This window comes from Eucyclogobius newberryi, unplaced genomic scaffold (genome assembly GCF_026437365.1).
Source record: "Eucyclogobius newberryi isolate DKJ021-1_F unplaced genomic scaffold, fEucNew1.0.hap1 SCAF_42, whole genome shotgun sequence".
Classification (NCBI taxonomy): domain Eukaryota; kingdom Metazoa; phylum Chordata; class Actinopteri; order Gobiiformes; family Gobiidae; genus Eucyclogobius; species Eucyclogobius newberryi.
In genome coordinates, this window is record NW_027316079.1 from 28,199 (window position 1) to 47,500 (window position 19,302).

The 19,302-nt window shown below is 50.9% G+C and overlaps 1 protein-coding gene across 2 annotated transcripts in view; it reads left to right on the plus strand.

Moving 5' to 3' along the window:
• The window catches only part of tyro3 (TYRO3 protein tyrosine kinase), a 40,093-nt gene that overhangs the window by 6,534 nt on the left and 14,257 nt on the right, over positions 1 to 19,302 (plus strand). Inside the window, exons 2-14 of one of the 2 annotated variants that reach the window (XM_072464264.1) lie at positions 4,358 to 4,541; positions 4,672 to 4,772; positions 4,872 to 5,042; positions 7,619 to 7,705; positions 8,353 to 8,468; positions 8,543 to 8,723; positions 16,748 to 16,890; positions 16,994 to 17,132; positions 17,240 to 17,363; positions 17,977 to 18,059; positions 18,232 to 18,327; positions 18,449 to 18,526; positions 18,607 to 18,699. In XM_072464264.1, coding sequence (XP_072320365.1) covers positions 4,358 to 4,541; positions 4,672 to 4,772; positions 4,872 to 5,042; positions 7,619 to 7,705; positions 8,353 to 8,468; positions 8,543 to 8,723; positions 16,748 to 16,890; positions 16,994 to 17,132; positions 17,240 to 17,363; positions 17,977 to 18,059; positions 18,232 to 18,327; positions 18,449 to 18,526; positions 18,607 to 18,699 — 1,596 coding nt within the window. The remainder of the gene's footprint in view (positions 1 to 4,357; positions 4,542 to 4,671; positions 4,773 to 4,871; positions 5,043 to 7,618; positions 7,706 to 8,352; positions 8,469 to 8,542; positions 8,724 to 16,747; positions 16,891 to 16,993; positions 17,133 to 17,239; positions 17,364 to 17,976; positions 18,060 to 18,231; positions 18,328 to 18,448; positions 18,527 to 18,606; positions 18,700 to 19,302) is intronic. The other variant, XM_072464265.1, reaches the window with a different exon arrangement.

The following is a 19,302-nucleotide window of genomic DNA, read 5'->3' on the forward strand; positions in this document are numbered from 1 at the left end:
TATCGGGTCACTGGGCATCGGGTCACTGGGCATCGGGTCACTGGGCATCGGGTCACTGGGCATCGGGTCACTGGGCATCGGGTCACTGGCAGGGCGTAGCTCAGTGGTTCTTAACCTGGGTTCAATGGAACCTCAGGGGTTCGGCGGCGGTCACACATCTTGACCTCTGATATGTGAGGACACGTCCCTCTTGTGAGGACACGCCCCTCTTGTGAGGACACGCCCCTCTTGTGATGTACGTCATTTCTTTAGTCTTTAGTCTTAGCCCCGGCCTGGCCCCAAAAGGGTCAAAAGGTCAGCCTCTGGGGCCATTTCTCTTGTCCTTTTCTATAACTACTATAATTGAATATCTTTGTGAGCGATCCTGGAGGCGGGGCATCCAAATGAAGAAAAGGAACAGACTTTGGCTCTTGCCGAGGTGAAAGTTCAGGTTTTACCCGAGACTCGCCATCGAGCTGCTTCAGGACTTGTCTCGCTCGTGTCTTTGGCCGTAGCTGATTTGAGGCTGCCATTTGCCTGCGAGACTCCCAGGTTCTTGTAACTGTCCTACATGTCCCCCATGTCCTCCCTGTCCTCCATGTCCCCCATGTCCTCCCTGTCCTCCATGTCCCCCATGTCCTCCCTGTCCCCCATGTCCCCCATGTCCTCCATGTCTTCTATCGTTTCCAGACCTGAGCCTCTAAAGTTCTGACCAAATCTTTTTATTCCATGAATCTGAACTTCTGACCAACATCGTCCCAAAGGCGCCGGTTCAGCTGGCAGCCCGGTGTAAACGCTCCGCTCTTTTCTCACACTTATTGTGCTTTATCTTCTATATTTTGTAAATATTTTTTTCTATTTTACTGTACGATAGGGACACGCTCTGAAGTTGTTTTTAATTCAACTGTTTTTGACTTTTTTCGGCTGGAATATTGAGTGTTTTTCGTCGTGATGTGAGCTAACTCTGAGCTAGCCCCCGGCCCCCCAGCGCCCTCCGGCCGCCGCTGACGTACGGCGTGCCGCGGTACACGTTTATATAAAAGAGGAACAAGCACTGGAATCGCTTTAATTCAACTTGTTTTAAGGCTGGATTTAAATGCTCACTTCTTGAGATTTGATCGGTCACCCGCCCCTCCCCCTGCACAGACCCCTCCCCCTGCACAGACCCCTCCCCCTGCACAGACCCCTCCCCCTGCACAGACCCCTCCCCCTGCACAGACCCCTCGTCCCCTCCCCCTGCACAGAACCCTCCCCCTGCACAGACCCCTCCCCCTGCACAGACCCCTCCCCCTGCACAGACCCCTCCCCCTGCACAGACCCCTCCCCCTGCACAGCTGCACGCTCCCTCTTCCACAGCAGTACAATGCCCTGCATCTGTTCCTCTTCACTTCTCTGTCCCGGACCATCAGCTCCCCACTTCGCCTGGACTCACCCGTCCCCCCAGCACACAGTCCCCCTGGACTCACCCGTCCCCCCAGCATACAGTCCCCCTGGACTCACCTGTCCCCCCAGCACACAGTCCCCCTGGACTCACCCGTCCCCCCAGCACACAGTCCCCCTGGACTCACCTGTCCCCCCAGCACACAGTCCCCCTGGACTCACCCGTCCCCCCAGCACACAGTCCCCCTGGACTCACCCGTCCCCCCAGCATACAGTCCCCCTGGACTCACCTGTCCCCCCAGCACACAGTCCCCCTGGACTCACCCGTCCCCCCAGCACACAGTCCCCCTGGACTCACCTGTCCCCCCAGCACACAGTCCCCCTGGACTCACCCGTCCCCCCAGCACACAGTCCCCCTGGACTCACCTGTCCCCCCAGCACACAGTCCCCCTGGACTCACCCGTCCCCCCAGCACACAGTCCCCCTGGACTCACCCGTCCCCCCAGCACACAGTCCCCCTGGACTCACCTGTCCCCCCAGCACACAGTCCCCCTGGACTCACCCGTCCCCCCAGCACACAGTCCCCCTGGACTCACCCGTCCCCCCAGCACACAGTCCCCCTGCCATCCACTGACTGTCACAGCAGCACAGGTGAGGAGAGAGCTGAAGAGGATTAAAGTGAGGAAGGAGCAGGACCTGAGGCATCAGCCCCAGGCTCCTTAAGTCCTGCAGATGAACTGTGTGGACTTATGGAGCATGTCTTCAACATGAGCCTGAAGCTGAGGGTGGTACCACAGGTCTGAAGACCTCCTGTCTGGTACCAGAGGTCTGAAGACCTCCTGTCTGGTACCACAGGTCTGAAGACCTCCTGTCTGTTACCTGTGCCCAAGACACCGCGCCCCAAAGACTTCAACAGCTTCAGGCCGGTGTCTCTCACGTCCTGATGAAGACACTGGAGCTGGTCCTGGACCACCTCCGCTCCACCGTGAGCTCAGCCATGGACCCGCTGCAGTTTGTATATGTCCTGGCATCGGAGTGGAGGACGCCGTCAGCTCCTGAGGGACAAGCTGGAGACGGCTGGTGTGGAGTATGACCTGCAGAGTGGATCCTGGACTACCTCACAGACCGACCCCAGTTTGTGAGAGCACGGGACTGTGTGTCTGACACTTGTACCTGCAGTGTGAGGGACCTGCAGTGTGAGGGACCTGCAGTGTGAGGGACCTGCAGTGTGGAGGACCTGCAGTGTGGGGGACCTGCAGTGTGGGGGACCTGCAGTGTGAGGGACCTGCAGTGTGAGGGACCTGCAGTGTGAGGGACCTGCAGTGTGAGGGACCTGCAGTGTGGGGGACCTGCAGTGTGAGGGACCTGCAGTGTGAGGGACCTGCAGTGTGAGGGACCTGCAGTGTGGGGGACCTGCAGTGTGAGGGACCTGCAGTGTGAGGGACCTGCAGTGTGAGGGACCTGCAGTGTGAGGGACCTGCAGTGTGAGGGACCTGCAGTGTGAGGGACCTGCAGTGTGAGGGACCTGCAGTGTGGGGGACCTGCAGTGTGAGGGGCCTGCAGTGTGAGGGACCTGCAGTGTGAGGGACCTGCAGTGTGAGGGACCTGCAGTGTGAGGGACCTGCAGTGTGAGGGACCTGCAGTGTGTGGGCCCCAGGGCACCGTCCTCGCGCCCTTTCTCTTCACCCTCTACACTGCAGACCTCAGACATGGACAGCTGTGTCCTGCAGAAGTTCTCTGACCACTCTGCCATCATCGGACTCATCACAGACGACAATGTGGAGGACAGAGGACAGAGGACAGAGGACTGGAGCAGGACTTTGTGGAACCACCTCCTCATCAACGCGGGGAAGACCAAGGAGATGGTGGTGGATTTCCGCAGACGCCACTCCACTGCCCCCTCACCAGAGAACATCCAGGGACGGGACATTGAGAGAGTGACTCATACAAGGACCTGGTGTTCATCTGAACCACAAACTGGACTCATAACACAGACTGAGCAGACTCAGGTCTTTTGGAGTGACAGGGCCACTCCTGAAGACCTTCTATGACTCTGTGGTGGCATCAGCTCCTGTAGGTGTGGCCTGCTGGAGCAGCAGCATCACAGAGAGGGAGAGGAAGAGGCTGGACAGAGTCATCAAGAAGTCCAGCTCCGTCCTGGGCTGTGCTCTGGACTCGGTGCAGGAGGTGGGGGACAGGAGGGTCCTGGCTAGATTCACATCTATGCTGGACCATGAGTGTCACCCCCTGCAGGACACTCTGTCCCCTGCAGGACACTCTGTCCCCTGCGGGACACTCTGTCCCCTGCAGGACACTCTCTCCTCTCTGGAGAGCAGCTTCAGTGAGAGACTGATCCACCCTCGCTGTGTGAAGGAAAGGTTTCACAGGTCTTTCCTTCTGCTGCTGTCAGACTTTATAACAAACACTGTTGGTCCTGAACACTCACAATACTGACCTAACCATGTGCAATTCTGTCATGATCACATGACATGGTATTTATGTATTTATTTATTTGTCTATGGGAGTTTTTATTTATTTATAGGAGATCTTCTACTGAAAGTGTTTTTCACACTTCCTATAAATGATCTGTTCTGCTGGATCTACTGCGTTGCAACAATGAAATTTCCCCATGTGGGACAATAAAGGAATATCTTATCTTATCTTCTGTGTCAGTGACTTTGACATCAGTGTCCCTCATGTGTCCCTCATGTGTCCCTCATGTGTCCCTCATGTGTCCCTCATGTGTCCCTCATAAACACAGCTGTGTGTACTTCAAACACTGTGTGTACTGCAAATACTGTGAGAAAAGCACTGTGTACAAGTACTACACACAGTACGGGTCCACACTGAGTCTCCTGACCTTTACCTCGCAATAAACTGACCCTCTCTCCTCTGTGTTCTGACCCTCCCTCTGTGTTCTGACCCTCCCTCTGTGTTCTGACCCTCCCTCTGTGTTCTGACCCTCCCTCTGGGTTCTGACCCTCCCTCTGGGTTCTAGGCGTGTGGTTCTCTCGTCAGCCGCAGAACTTGACCGTCTCTCAGGGGAACGCGGTCCGTTTGGGTTGTGCCGTCCAGGGTTTGTCAGAACCGGACATCGTCTGGAGAAAAGACCAGACCAGGATCTACTCCACGGACCAGATGTTCCTCAGTCTCGGAGAACTGCACTGGGAGACCTTCTACAGGTACTGGACTGGGACCGGGACCAGAACTAGAACTAGAACTAGAACTAGAACTAGAACTGGAACTGGAACCGGAACCGGAACCGGAACTGGAACCAGAACCAGGACTAAACCGGGTCTTGTTGGTCTTCAGTGTTCGCTCGGTGCAGCAGCAGGACGGAGGCAGATACTGGTGTGAGGTGGAGTCAGAGGGACAGACGTTCTCCTCCGAGACGGCCTGGATCACTGTGGAAGGTCTGTGTGTGGACCTCAGGGGCCTCAGGTCCTTCAAGTCCTTCAGGGCCTCAGGGCCCTCAGGGCCTCACTGTGGTTCTTAAACTCTTGTTCTCTCAGGGGTCCCTCACTTCACGGCAGAACCTCAGGACCTGGCGGTGGTTCCTGGTGAGGCCTTTAACCTGTCGTGTGCTGCAGTGGGGCCCCCTGACCCGGTGGAGGTGCTGTGGTGGGTGGGAGGAGAGCAGGTGGGCGGAGCCGAGGCGTCACCGTCCACACTGCACGTCTCAGGTCAAGTTCCAGAGCTTTAGAACCGACTTTATGACATGGAAAGACCCTAAACCTTTGGTCCAAATGTGATTTTAAACTTTCCTGTTCAAGAGAAATAATAAAGTAAAATACAAGATGAGTTTTTATGACACTGTTACTGTGAAAGCTCTAAGATTAGCTCTATATGATAGAGATTAGCTCTATATGATAGACATTAGCTCTATATGATAGACATTAGCTCTATATGATGACATTAGCTCTATATGATAGAGATTAGCTCTATATGATGACATTAGCTCTATATGATGACATTAGCTCTATATGATAGACATTAGCTTTATATGATGACATTAGCTCTATATGATAGACATTAGCTCTATATGATGACATTAGCTCTATATGATAGAGATTAGCTCTATATGATGACATTAGCTCTATACGATGGACATTAGCTCTATATGATGACATTAGCTCTATATGATGACATTAGCTCTATATGATAGACATTAGCTTTATATGATGACATTAGCTCTATATGATGACATTAGCTCTATATGATGACATTGGCTCTATATGATGACATTAGCTCTATGATGACATTGGCTCTATATGATGACATTAGCGCTATATGATGACATTGGCTCTATATGATAGACATTAGCTCTATATGATGACATTGGCTCTATATGATATTAGCTCTATACGATGGACATTAGCTCTTTATGATGACATTAGCGCTATATGATGACATTGGCTCTATATGATAGACATTAGCTCTATATGATGACATTGGCTCTATATGATGACATTAGCTCTATATGATGACATTAGCTCTATATGGTAGACATTAGCTCTATATGATGACATTAGCTCTATATGGTAGACATTAGCTCTATATGGTAGACATTAGCTCTATATGATGACATTAGCTCTATATGATAGACATTAGCTCTATATGATAGACATTAGCTCTATATGATGACATTAGCTCTATATGATAGACATTGGCTCTATATGATGACATTAGCTCTATATGATAGACATTAGCTCTATATGATGACATTAGCTCTATATGATGACATTAGCTCTATATGATAGACATTAGCTCTATATGATGACATTAGCTCTATATGATAGACATTAGCTCTATATGATGACATTAGCTCTATATGGTAGACATTAGCTCTATATGATGACATTAGCTCTATATGATGACATTAGCTCTATATGGTAGACATTAGCTCTATATGATGACATTAGCTCTATATGATAGACATTAGCTCTATATGATGACATTAGCTCTATATGATAGACATTAGCTCTATATGGTAGACATTAGCTCTATATGATAGACATTAGCTCTATATGATGACATTAGCTCTATATGATAGACATTAGCTCTATATGATAGACATTAGCTCTATATGGTAGACATTAGCTCTATATGATGACATTAGCTCTATATGGTAGACATTAGCTCTATATGGTAGACATTAGCTCTATATGATGACATTAGCTCTATATGATGACATTAGCTCTATATGATAGAGAACGAGTCAGTTTCATCTGGACTTTTGTTGTTGAAAAAATAAAAAATTTCGACTTCATCCAAGAGTCATTTTCAATCTGAGAATCAGGACGAGGAACTCCTCTGAGTAACTCCTCCTCTTGTCCTCTGAGTAACTCCTCCTCTTGTCCTCTGAGCTGTGGCTCCTCCTCTTGTCCTCTGAGCTGTGGCTCCTCCTCTTGTCCTCTGAGCTGTGGCTCCTCCTCTTGTCCTCTGAGCTGTGGCTCCTCCTCTTGTCCTCTGAGCTGTGGCTCCTCCTCTTGTCCTCTGAGTAACCCCTCCTCTTGTCCTCTGAGCTGTGGCTCCTCCTCTTGTCCTCTGAGCTGTGGCTCCTCCTCTTGTCCTCTGAGCTGTGGCTCCTCCTCTTGTCCTCTGAGCTGTGGCTCCTCCTCTTGTCCTCTGAGCTGTGGCTCCTCCTCTTGTCCTCTGAGTAACTCCTCCTCTTGTCCTCTGAGTAACTCCTCCTCTTGTCCTCTGAGCTGTGGCTCCTCCTCTTGTCCTCTGAGCTGTGGCTCCTCCTCTTGTCCTCTGAGCTGTGGCTCCTCCTCTTGTCCTCTGAGCTGTGGCTCCTCCTCTTGTCCTCTGAGCTGTGGCTCCTCCTCTTGTCCTCTGAGCTGTGGCTCCTCCTCTTGTCCTCTGAGCTGTGGCTCCTCCTCTTGTCCTCTGAGTAACTCCTCCTCTTGTCCTCTGAGCTGTGGCTCCTCCTCTTGTCCTCTGAGCTGTGGCTCCTCCTCTTGTCCTCTGAGCTGTGGCTCCTCCTCTTGTCCTCTGAGCTGTGGCTCCTCCTCTTGTCCTCTGAGCTGTGGCTCCTCCTCTTTAAAGACTTTAATACTTGAACTTAAGGTCTTTAATGTGATACTTTGACCTTTGACCCTTTCTCAACACAAATGCAGTAACATTGAACTAAATGAGTGATTTTAAGTCACAAACTATTTATTAATTTGTTTGTATTTATGAGCAAAACAAATGTCCTGTTACATTTTAAAAACGGTTTAATCTTTAAATAAATGTATTAATTTCAATGTTTCAGGAGCGAACGACAGCGACAAGTTTTACTGTGAAGCCAAAAACACTCGAGGCGTTTCTGTTTCCAGGACGGCAACGCTGCAGGTCAAAGGTGAGACTGCAGGGGGCGCCACACACACTGCAGGTCAGAGGTGAGACTGCAGGGGGCGCCACACACACTGCAGGTCAGAGGTGAGACTGCAGGGGGCGCCACACACACTGCAGGTCAAAGGTGAGACTGCAGGGGGCGCCACACACACTGCAGGTCAGAGGTGAGACTGCAGGGGGCGCCACACACACTGCAGGTCAAAGGTGAGACTGCAGGGGGCGCCACACACACTGCAGGTCAGAGGTGAGACTGCAGGGGGCGCCACACACACTGCAGGTCAGAGGTGAGACTGCAGGGGGCGCCACACACACTGCAGGTCAGAGGTGAGACTGCAGGGGGCGCCACACACACTGCAGGTCAGAGGTGAGACTGCAGGGGGCGCCACACACACTGCAGGTCAGAGGTGAGACTGCAGGGGGCGCCACACACACTGGAACCATGGCAACGTTGGATGTGGGCGGGACTATGAGCTCTACTGGCGAATCACAATCTTCTGTTTAAAACCTCCTCTTTTCTTTACTCCAACTTAAACTCTCTCTTCACGTCCAGTCTTCTTCTTCTTCTTCTTCTTCTTCTTCTTCTTCTTCTTCTTCTTCTTCTTCTTCATCTTCATCTTCTTCTTCTTCTTCATCTTCTTTTCTCTTTTTCAGTTTTTCCGTCGGCTCCTGAGGATCTGAAGGTGGAGAACCTGGAGGAGAACAACGTGACGGTGTCGTGGAGCCCGGGCTTCAGCGGCTTCTCTCCGCTGACCACCTGCTCCGTCCAGGTGACCACACGAGCACCACCTGCTCCACCACCGCAGCACAAATAATACTCTGCTCTCTCTGTCGCCCCCTTCAGGTGTTGGGCCCTCAGGTCCAGGTCCAGGTCCAGGTCCAGGTCCAGGTCCAGGTCCCTCCTCACAGAGTCTCGGTCTCTGGACTCAGGTCCTACTCAGACTTCAGCCTCAGAGTCTCCTGCAGGAACCAACTGGGATCATCTCCACCTTCTGCATGGATCAACTTCACCACTGCAGAGTCAGGTCTGAACCAGGTCTGAACCAGGTCTAAACCAGGTCTGAACCAGGTCTGAACCAGGTCTGAACCAGGTCTAAACCAGGTCTGAACCAGGTCTGAACCAGGTCTGAACCAGGTCTGAACCAGGTCTGAACCAGGTCTAAACCAGGTCTAAACCAGGTCTGAACCAGGTCTGAACCAGGTCTGAACCAGGTCTAAACCAGGTCTGAACCAGGTCTGAACCAGGTCTAAACCAGGTCTGAACCAGGTCTGAACCAGGTCTGAACCAGGTCTGAACCAGAACTAAACCAGGTCTAAACCAGGTCTGAACCAGGTCTAAACCAGGTCTAAACCAGGTCTAAACCAGGTCTGAACCAGGTCTGAACCAGAACTAAACCAGGTCTGAACCAGGTCTGAACCAGGTCTAAACCAGGTCTGAACCAGGTCTGAACCAGGTCTAAACCAGAACTAAACCAGGACTAAACCAGGTCTGAACCAGGTCTGAACCAGGTCTGAACCAGGTCTAAACCAGGTCTAAACCAGGTCTAAACCAGGTCTAAACCAGAACTAAACCAGGTCTGAACCAGGTCTGAACCAGGTCTGAACCAGGTCTGAACCAGGTCTGAACCAGAACTAAACCAGGTCTAAACCAGGTCTAAACCAGGTCTGAACCAGGTCTGAACCAGGTCTGAACCAGAACTAAACCAGGTCTGAACCAGGTCTGAACCAGGTCTAAACCAGGTCTGAACCAGGTCTAAACCAGGTCTAAACCAGAACTAAACCAGGTCTGAACCAGGTCTGAACCAGGTCTAAACCAGGTCTGAACCAGGTCTGAACCAGGTCTAAACCAGAACTAAACCAGGTCTAAACCAGGTCTGAACCAGGTCTAAACCACGTCTAAACCAGGTCTGAACCAGGTCTGAACCAGGTCTGAACCAGGTCTGAACCAGGTCTGAACCAGAACTAAACCAGGTCTGAACCAGGTCTGAACCAGGTCTAAACCAGGTCTGAACCAGGTCTGAACCAGGTCTAAACCAGGTCTAAACCAGAACTAAACCAGGTCTGAACCAGGTCTAAACCAGGTCTGAACCAGGTCTGAACCAGGTCTGAACCAGGTCTGAACTCAGGTCTGAACCAGAACTAAACCAGGTCTGAACCAGGTCTGAACCAGGTCTAAACCAGGTCTGAACCAGGTCTGAACCAGGTCTGAACCAGGTCTGAACCAGAACTAAACCAGGTCTAAACCAGGTCTGAACCAGGTCTAAACCAGGTCTAAACCAGGTCTAAACCAGGTCTAAACCAGGTCTAAACCAGAACTAAACCAGGTCTGAACCAGGTCTGAACCAGGTCTGAACCAGAACTAAACCAGGTCTGAACCAGGTCTGAACCAGGTCTAAACCAGGTCTGAACCAGGTCTGAACCAGGTCTGAACCAGGTCTGAACCAGGTCTAAACCAGGTCTAAACCAGGTCTGAACCAGGTCTGAACCAGGTCTGAACCAGGTCTGAACCAGAACTAAACCAGGTCTGAACCAGGTCTGAACCAGGTCTGAACCAGGTCTGAACCAGGTCTGAACCAGGTCTAAACCAGGTCTGAACCAGGTCTGAACCAGGTCTGAACCAGGTCTGAACCAGGTCTGAACCAGGTCTAAACCAGGTCTGAACCAGGTCTGAACCAGGTCTGAACCAGGTCTGAACCAGGTCTGAACCAGAACTAAACCAGGTCTGAACCAGGTCTGAACCAGGTCTAAACCAGGTCTAAACCAGGTCTAAACCAGGTCTAAACCAGGTCTGAACCAGGTCTAAACCAGGTCTAAACCAGGTCTGAACCAGGTCTAAACCAGGTCTAAACCAGGTCTAAACCAGGTCTGAACCAGAACTAAACCAGGTCTGAACCAGGTCTGAACCAGAACTAAACCAGGTCTGAACCAGAACTAAACCAGGTCTAAACCAGGTCTGAACCAGGTCTAAACCAGGTCTAAACCAGGTCTAAACCAGGTCTAAACCAGAACTAAACCAGGTCTGAACCAGGTCTGAACCAGGTCTGAACCAGGTCTAAACCAGGTCTAAACCAGGTCTAAACCAGAACTAAACCAGGTCTGAACCAGAACTAAACCAGGTCTAAACCAGGTCTAAACCAGAACTAAACCAGGTCTGAACCAGGTCTGAACCAGGTCTAAACCAGGTCTGAACCAGGTCTAAACCAGGTCTGAACCAGGTCTGAACCAGGTCTAAACCAGGTCTGAACCAGGTCTGAACCAGGTCTGAACCAGGTCTGAACCAGGTCTGAACCAGAACTAAACCAGGTCTGAACCAGGTCTGAACCAGGTCTAAACCAGGTCTGAACCAGGTCTGAACCAGGTCTAAACCAGGTCTAAACCAGGTCTAAACCAGGTCTAAACCAGAACTAAACCAGGTCTGAACCAGGTCTAAACCAGGTCTGAACCAGGTCTAAACCAGGTCTAAACCAGAACTAAACCAGGTCTAAACCAGGTCTAAACCAGGTCTAAACCAGAACTAAACCAGGTCTGAACCAGGTCTAAACCAGGTCTGAACCAGGTCTAAACCAGGTCTAAACCAGGTCTAAACCAGGTCTAAACCAGAACTAAACCAGGTCTAAACCAGGTCTAAACCAGGTCTAAACCAGAACTAAACCAGGTCTAAACCAGAACTAAACCAGGTCTAAACCAGGTCTAAACCAGGTCTAAACCAGGTCTGAACCAGGTCTGAACCAGGTCTAAACCAGGTCTGAACCAGGTCTAAACCAGGTCTAAACCAGAACTAAACCAGGTCTGAACCAGGTCTGAACCAGGTCTAAACCAGGTCTGAACCAGGTCTGAACCAGGTCTAAACCAGAACTAAACCAGGTCTAAACCAGGTCTGAACCAGGTCTAAACCACGTCTAAACCAGGTCTGAACCAGGTCTGAACCAGGTCTGAACCAGGTCTGAACCAGGTCTGAACCAGAACTAAACCAGGTCTGAACCAGGTCTGAACCAGGTCTAAACCAGGTCTGAACCAGGTCTGAACCAGGTCTAAACCAGGTCTAAACCAGAACTAAACCAGGTCTGAACCAGGTCTAAACCAGGTCTGAACCAGGTCTGAACCAGGTCTGAACCAGGTCTGAACCAGAACTAAACCAGGTCTAAACCAGGTCTGAACCAGGTCTAAACCAGGTCTAAACCAGGTCTAAACCAGGTCTAAACCAGGTCTGAACCAGAACTAAACCAGGTCTGAACCAGGTCTGAACCAGGTCTAAACCAGGTCTGAACCAGGTCTGAACCAGGTCTGAACCAGGTCTGAACCAGAACTAAACCAGGTCTAAACCAGGTCTGAACCAGGTCTAAACCAGGTCTAAACCAGGTCTAAACCAGGTCTAAACCAGGTCTAAACCAGAACTAAACCAGGTCTGAACCAGGTCTGAACCAGGTCTGAACCAGAACTAAACCAGGTCTGAACCAGGTCTGAACCAGGTCTAAACCAGGTCTGAACCAGGTCTGAACCAGGTCTGAACCAGGTCTGAACCAGGTCTAAACCAGGTCTAAACCAGGTCTGAACCAGGTCTGAACCAGGTCTGAACCAGGTCTGAACCAGAACTAAACCAGGTCTGAACCAGGTCTGAACCAGGTCTGAACCAGGTCTGAACCAGGTCTGAACCAGGTCTAAACCAGGTCTGAACCAGGTCTGAACCAGGTCTGAACCAGGTCTGAACCAGGTCTGAACCAGGTCTAAACCAGGTCTGAACCAGGTCTGAACCAGGTCTGAACCAGGTCTGAACCAGGTCTGAACCAGAACTAAACCAGGTCTGAACCAGGTCTGAACCAGGTCTAAACCAGGTCTAAACCAGGTCTAAACCAGGTCTAAACCAGGTCTGAACCAGGTCTAAACCAGGTCTAAACCAGGTCTGAACCAGGTCTAAACCAGGTCTAAACCAGGTCTAAACCAGGTCTGAACCAGAACTAAACCAGGTCTGAACCAGGTCTGAACCAGAACTAAACCAGGTCTGAACCAGAACTAAACCAGGTCTAAACCAGGTCTGAACCAGGTCTAAACCAGGTCTAAACCAGGTCTAAACCAGGTCTAAACCAGAACTAAACCAGGTCTGAACCAGGTCTGAACCAGGTCTGAACCAGGTCTAAACCAGGTCTAAACCAGGTCTAAACCAGAACTAAACCAGGTCTGAACCAGAACTAAACCAGGTCTAAACCAGGTCTAAACCAGAACTAAACCAGGTCTGAACCAGGTCTGAACCAGGTCTAAACCAGGTCTGAACCAGGTCTAAACCAGGTCTGAACCAGGTCTGAACCAGGTCTAAACCAGGTCTGAACCAGGTCTGAACCAGGTCTGAACCAGGTCTGAACCAGGTCTGAACCAGAACTAAACCAGGTCTGAACCAGGTCTGAACCAGGTCTGAACCAGGTCTGAACCAGGTCTGAACCAGGTCTGAACCAGGTCTGAACCAGAACTAAACCAGGTCTAAACCAGGTCTGAACCAGGTCTAAACCAGGTCTAAACCAGGTCTAAACCAGGTCTAAACCAGAACTAAACCAGGTCTGAACCAGGTCTGAACCAGGTCTGAACCAGAACTAAACCAGGTCTAAACCAGGTCTAAACCAGAACTAAACCAGGTCTGAACCAGGTCTGAACCAGGACTAAACCAGGTCTGAACCAGGTCTGAACCAGGTCTAAACCAGGTCTGAACCAGGTCTGAACCAGGTCTAAACCAGGTCTAAACCAGGTCTAAACCAGGTCTAAACCAGGTCTAAACCAGAACTAAACCAGGTCTGAACCAGGTCTGAACCAGGTCTAAACCAGGTCTGAACCAGGTCTGAACCAGGTCTGAACCAGGTCTGAACCAGGTCTGAACCAGGTCTAAACCAGGTCTGAACCAGGTCTAAACCAGGTCTGAACCAGGTCTGAACCAGGTCTGAACCAGGTCTGAACCAGAACTAAACCAGGTCTAAACCAGGTCTAAACCAGGTCTAAACCAGGTCTAAACCAGGTCTAAACCAGAACTAAACCAGGTCTGAACCAGGTCTGAACCAGGTCTAAACCAGAACTAAACCAGGTCTAAACCAGGTCTGAACCAGGTCTAAACCAGGTCTGAACCAGGTCTGAACCAGGTCTGAACCAGAACTAAACCAGGTCTGAACCAGGTCTGAACCAGGTCTAAACCAGGTCTGAACCAGGTCTGAACCAGAACTAAACCAGGTCTAAACCAGAACTAAACCAGGTCTGAACCAGGTCTGAACCAGGTCTGAACCAGGTCTGAACCAGGTCTAAACCAGGTCTGAACCAGGTCTAAACCAGGTCTGAACCAGGTCTGAACCAGGTCTAAACCAGGTCTAAACCAGGTCTAAACCAGGTCTAAACCAGAACTAAACCAGGTCTGAACCAGGTCTAAACCAGGTCTGAACCAGGTCTAAACCAGGTCTAAACCAGAACTAAACCAGGTCTAAACCAGGTCTAAACCAGGTCTAAACCAGAACTAAACCAGGTCTGAACCAGGTCTAAACCAGGTCTGAACCAGGTCTAAACCAGGTCTAAACCAGGTCTAAACCAGGTCTAAACCAGAACTAAACCAGGTCTAAACCAGGTCTAAACCAGGTCTAAACCAGAACTAAACCAGGTCTAAACCAGAACTAAACCAGGTCTAAACCAGGTCTAAACCAGGTCTAAACCAGGTCTAAACCAGGACTAAACCAGGTCTAAACCAGGTCTGAACCAGGTCTAAACCAGGTCTAAACCAGGTCTAAACCAGGACTAAACCAGGTCTAAACCAGGTCTGAACCAGGTCTGAACCAGGTCTAAACCAGGTCCAAACCAGGTCTAAACCAGGTCTAAACCAGGACTAAACCAGGTCTGAACCAGGTCTGAACCAGGTCTGAACCAGGTCTAAACCAGGTCTAAACCAGGTCTAAACCAGGTCTAAACCAGAACTAAACCAGGTCTGAACCAGGTCTGAACCAGGTCTGAACCAGGTCTAAACCAGGTCTAAACCAGGTCTAAACCAGAACTAAACCAGGTCTGAACCAGAACTAAACCAGGTCTAAACCAGGTCTAAACCAGAACTAAACCAGGTCTGAACCAGGTCTGAACCAGGTCTAAACCAGGTCTGAACCAGGTCTAAACCAGGTCTGAACCAGGTCTGAACCAGGTCTAAACCAGGTCTGAACCAGGTCTGAACCAGGTCTGAACCAGGTCTGAACCAGGTCTGAACCAGAACTAAACCAGGTCTGAACCAGGTCTGAACCAGGTCTGAACCAGGTCTGAACCAGGTCTGAACCAGGTCTGAACCAGGTCTGAACCAGAACTAAACCAGGTCTAAACCAGGTCTGAACCAGGTCTAAACCAGGTCTAAACCAGGTCTAAACCAGGTCTAAACCAGAACTAAACCAGGTCTGAACCAGGTCTGAACCAGGTCTGAACCAGAACTAAACCAGGTCTAAACCAGGTCTAAACCAGAACTAAACCAGGTCTGAACCAGGTCTGAACCAGGACTAAACCAGGTCTGAACCAGGTCTGAACCAGGTCTAAACCAGGTCTGAACCAGGTCTGAACCAGGTCTAAACCAGGTCTAAACCAGGTCTAAACCAGGTCTAAACCAGGTCTAAACCAGAACTAAACCAGGTCTGAACCAGGTCTGAACCAGGTCTGAACCAGGTCTAAACCAGGTCTGAACCAGGTCTAAACCAGGTCTGAACCAGGTCTGAACCAGGTCTGAACCAGGTCTGAACCAGAACTAAACCAGGTCTAAACCAGGTCTGAACCAGGTCTAAACCAGGTCTAAACCAGGTCTAAACCAGGTCTAAACCAGGTCTAAACCAGAACTAAACCAGGTCTGAACCAGGTCTGAACCAGGTCTAAACCAGAACTAAACCAGGTCTAAACCAGGTCTGAACCAGGTCTAAACCAGGTCTGAACCAGGTCTGAACCAGGTCTGAACCAGAACTAAACCAGGTCTGAACCAGGTCTGAACCAGGTCTAAACCAGGTCTGAACCAGGTCTGAACCAGAACTAAACCAGGTCTAAACCAGAACTAAACCAGGTCTGAACCAGGTCTGAACCAGGTCTGAACCAGGTCTGAACCAGGTCTAAACCAGGTCTGAACCAGGTCTAAACCAGGTCTGAACCAGGTCTGAACCAGGTCTAAACCAGGTCTAAACCAGGTCTAAACCAGGTCTAAACCAGAACTAAACCAGGTCTGAACCAGGTCTAAACCAGGTCTGAACCAGGTCTAAACCAGGTCTAAACCAGAACTAAACCAGGTCTAAACCAGGTCTAAACCAGGTCTAAACCAGAACTAAACCAGGTCTGAACCAGGTCTAAACCAGGTCTGAACCAGGTCTAAACCAGGTCTAAACCAGGTCTAAACCAGGTCTAAACCAGAACTAAACCAGGTCTAAACCAGGTCTAAACCAGGTCTAAACCAGAACTAAACCAGGTCTAAACCAGAACTAAACCAGGTCTAAACCAGGTCTAAACCAGGTCTAAACCAGGTCTAAACCAGGACTAAACCAGGTCTAAACCAGGTCTGAACCAGGTCTAAACCAGGTCTAAACCAGGTCTAAACCAGGACTAAACCAGGTCTAAACCAGGTCTGAACCAGGTCTGAACCAGGTCTAAACCAGGTCCAAACCAGGTCTAAACCAGGTCTAAACCAGGACTAAACCAGGTCTGAACCAGGTCTGAACCAGGTCTGAACCAGGTCTAAACCAGGTCTAAACCAGGACTAAACCAGGTCTGAACCAGGTCTAAACCAGGTCTAAACCAGGTCTGAACCAGGTCTAAACCAGGACTAAACCAGGTCTAAACCAGGACTAAACCAGGTCTGAACCAGGTCTAAACCAGGTCTAAACCAGGTCTGAACCAGGTCTGAACCAGGTCTGAACCAGGTCTGAACCAGGTCTAAACCAGGTCTAAACCAGGTCTGAACCAGGTCTAAACCAGGTCTAAACCAGGTCTAAACCAGGATTAAACCAGGTCTGAACCAGGTCTAAACCAGGTCTAAACCAGGTCTGAACCAGGTCTGAACCAGGTCTTCTTGTTCCAGTCCCGATGGTGGCTCCGAAGAACCTGACCTTTGACCTGTCGGACAGTCAGCTGATCCTTCAGTGGGCGGGGCTGGAGGAGGCGGAGCTTCAGGGGAAACTACAGGCTTATAAAGTCCAGTGGAGTCTGGGCTCTGAGACTCAGGTAGGGCATCTGACCCACAGGGAGGGCATCTGACCCACAGGGAGGGCATCCACAGGGAGGGCATCTGACCCACGGGGAGGGCATCTGACGTCTTTGTCTCCAGGAGCCGCTCTTGTTTAAAGAGTCCTGGGCGATACTCTCGGGTCCCACTCGGTTCCTGAACGCCTCGGTCCAGGTCTCGGCCTGTACTTCTGTGGGATGTGGCCCCTGGAGCAGACCGGTCCTGATCCTGCCTGAACCAGGTCTGAACCACGACTGGACCACGACTGGACCACGACTGGACCACGACTGGACCACGACTGGACCACGACTGGACCGGGATTAAACCACCTCCCTCTCTCTGTTGCAGTTCCCTTGTTGGCCCCCAGGAGGCACCTGTGGCCTGGGATCCTGCTCGGGCTCCTCGGGGCCTCTGTCTTGGGTCTGATGTTGGCGTTTGGAGCTCAAAGACGCAGAAAAGACTCTCATTTTAGGTGTGAGAGGAAGAGCGCCCCCTGTGTGTGTGAGAGGAAGAGCGCCCCCTGTGTGTGTGTGAGGAAGAGCGCCCCCTGTGTGTGTGAGAGGAAGAGCGCCCCCTGTGTGTGTGTGAGGAAGAGCGCCCCCTGTGTGAGAGAGGAAGAGCGCCCCCTGTGTGAGAGAGGAAGAGCGCCCCCTGTGTGTGTGTGAGGAAGAGCGCCCCCTGTGTGTGAGAGGAAGAGCGCCCCCTGTGTGTGAGAGGAAGAGCGCCCCCTGTGTGTGTGAGAGGAAGAGCGCCCCCTGTGTGTGTGAGAGGAAGAGCGCCCCCTGTGTGTGAGAGGAAGAGCGCCCCCTGTGTGTGAGAGGAAGAGCGCCCCCTGTGTGTGTGAGAGGAAGAGCGCCCCCTGTGTGTGTGAGAGGAAGAGCGCCCCCTGTGTGTGTGTGAGAGGAAGAGCGCCCCCTGTGTGTGAGAGGAAGAGCGCCCCCTGTGTGTGTGAGAGGAAGAGCGCCCCCTGTGTGTGTGAGAGGAAGAGCGCCCCCTGTGTGTGTGAGAGGAAGAGCGCCCCCTGTGTGTGTGAGAGGAAGAGCGCCCCCTTGTGTCATTACAATAAATTAGTTTTACTTCCTCAGTTTTAAGGGCGTGGCCTCAGACTCGTTAGTTTCCTTCAGTGCCGCTCGATCCTTCAGCAGAACAGAGCCTCCGGAGGTCGACTGTGAGTACTGCACCACAAACACATCAAAATAGCATAAATCACATTATTTGCCCTTCCTTACTCTGTGTTTGTGCTTTTGTCTCCCTCTAGTGGACAGTTTACTCTGTGTTTGTGCTTTTGTCTCCCTCTAGTGGACAGTTTACTCTGTGTTTGTGCTTTTGTCTCCCTCTAGTGGACAGTTTGGGCGTGAGTGCGGAGCTGAAGAACAAACTTCAGGACGTGTTGATCCCGAAGCGACAGTTGAGTCTGGGACACGTCCTTGGAAAAGGTGATAAAGAAAAAGAAGTGTCCGGACGTGCAATAATCCCTCTGGACGTGCAATAATCCCTCTGGACGTGCAATAATCCCTCTGGACGTGCAATAATCCCTCTGTGTTTTGTGTTGTGCAGGAGAGTTCGGGTCTGTGAGAGAAGCTGAGCTGAAAACTGCAGATCGTGTTCAGAAAGTCGCCGTCAAAGTGTTAAAAAGTCAGTGTTTCTGCTCCAGCTTCACTCGTGTTTTTTTTTCACTCGTGTTTTTTTTTCACTCGTGTTTTTCACATTTTCAGACGACGTCACGACGTCATGTGACGTGGAGCAGTGTCTGAGAGAAGCCGCCAACATGAAGGACTTCAGCCACCGCAACGTCATCCAGCTCATCGGTGAGAGCTGAAACGTCTCGTGTCGGTCCAGTAGCTTTAACGTCTTTTGTCAGTCTAGGAGCTGTAACGTCTTGTGTCGGTCCAGGAGCTTAAACGTCTCGTGTGGGTCCAGGAGCTTAAACGTCTTGTGTGGGTCCAGGAGCTTAAACGTCTCATGTGGGTCCAGGAGCTTAAACGTCTTGTGTGGGTCCAGGAGCTTAAACGTCTCGTGTGGGTCCAGGAGCTTAAACGTCTTGTGTGGGTCCAGGAGCTTAAACGTCTTGTGTGGGTCCAGGAGCTTAAACGTCTCATGTGGGTCCAGGAGCTTAAACGTCTTGTGTGGGTCCAGGAGCTTAAACGTCTTGTGTGGGTCCAGGAGCTTAAACGTCTCGTGTGGGTCCAGGAGCTTAAACGTCTTGTGTGGGTCCAGGAGCTTAAACGTCTCGTGTGGGTCCAGGAGCTTAAACGTCTTGTGTGGGTCCAGGAGCTTAAACGTCTCGTGTGGGTCCAGGAGCTTAAACGTCTCGTGTGGGTCCAGGAGCTTAAACGTCCCGTGTGGGTCCAGGAGCTTAAACGTCTTGTGTGGGTCCAGGAGCTTAAACGTCCCGTGTGGGTCCAGGAGCT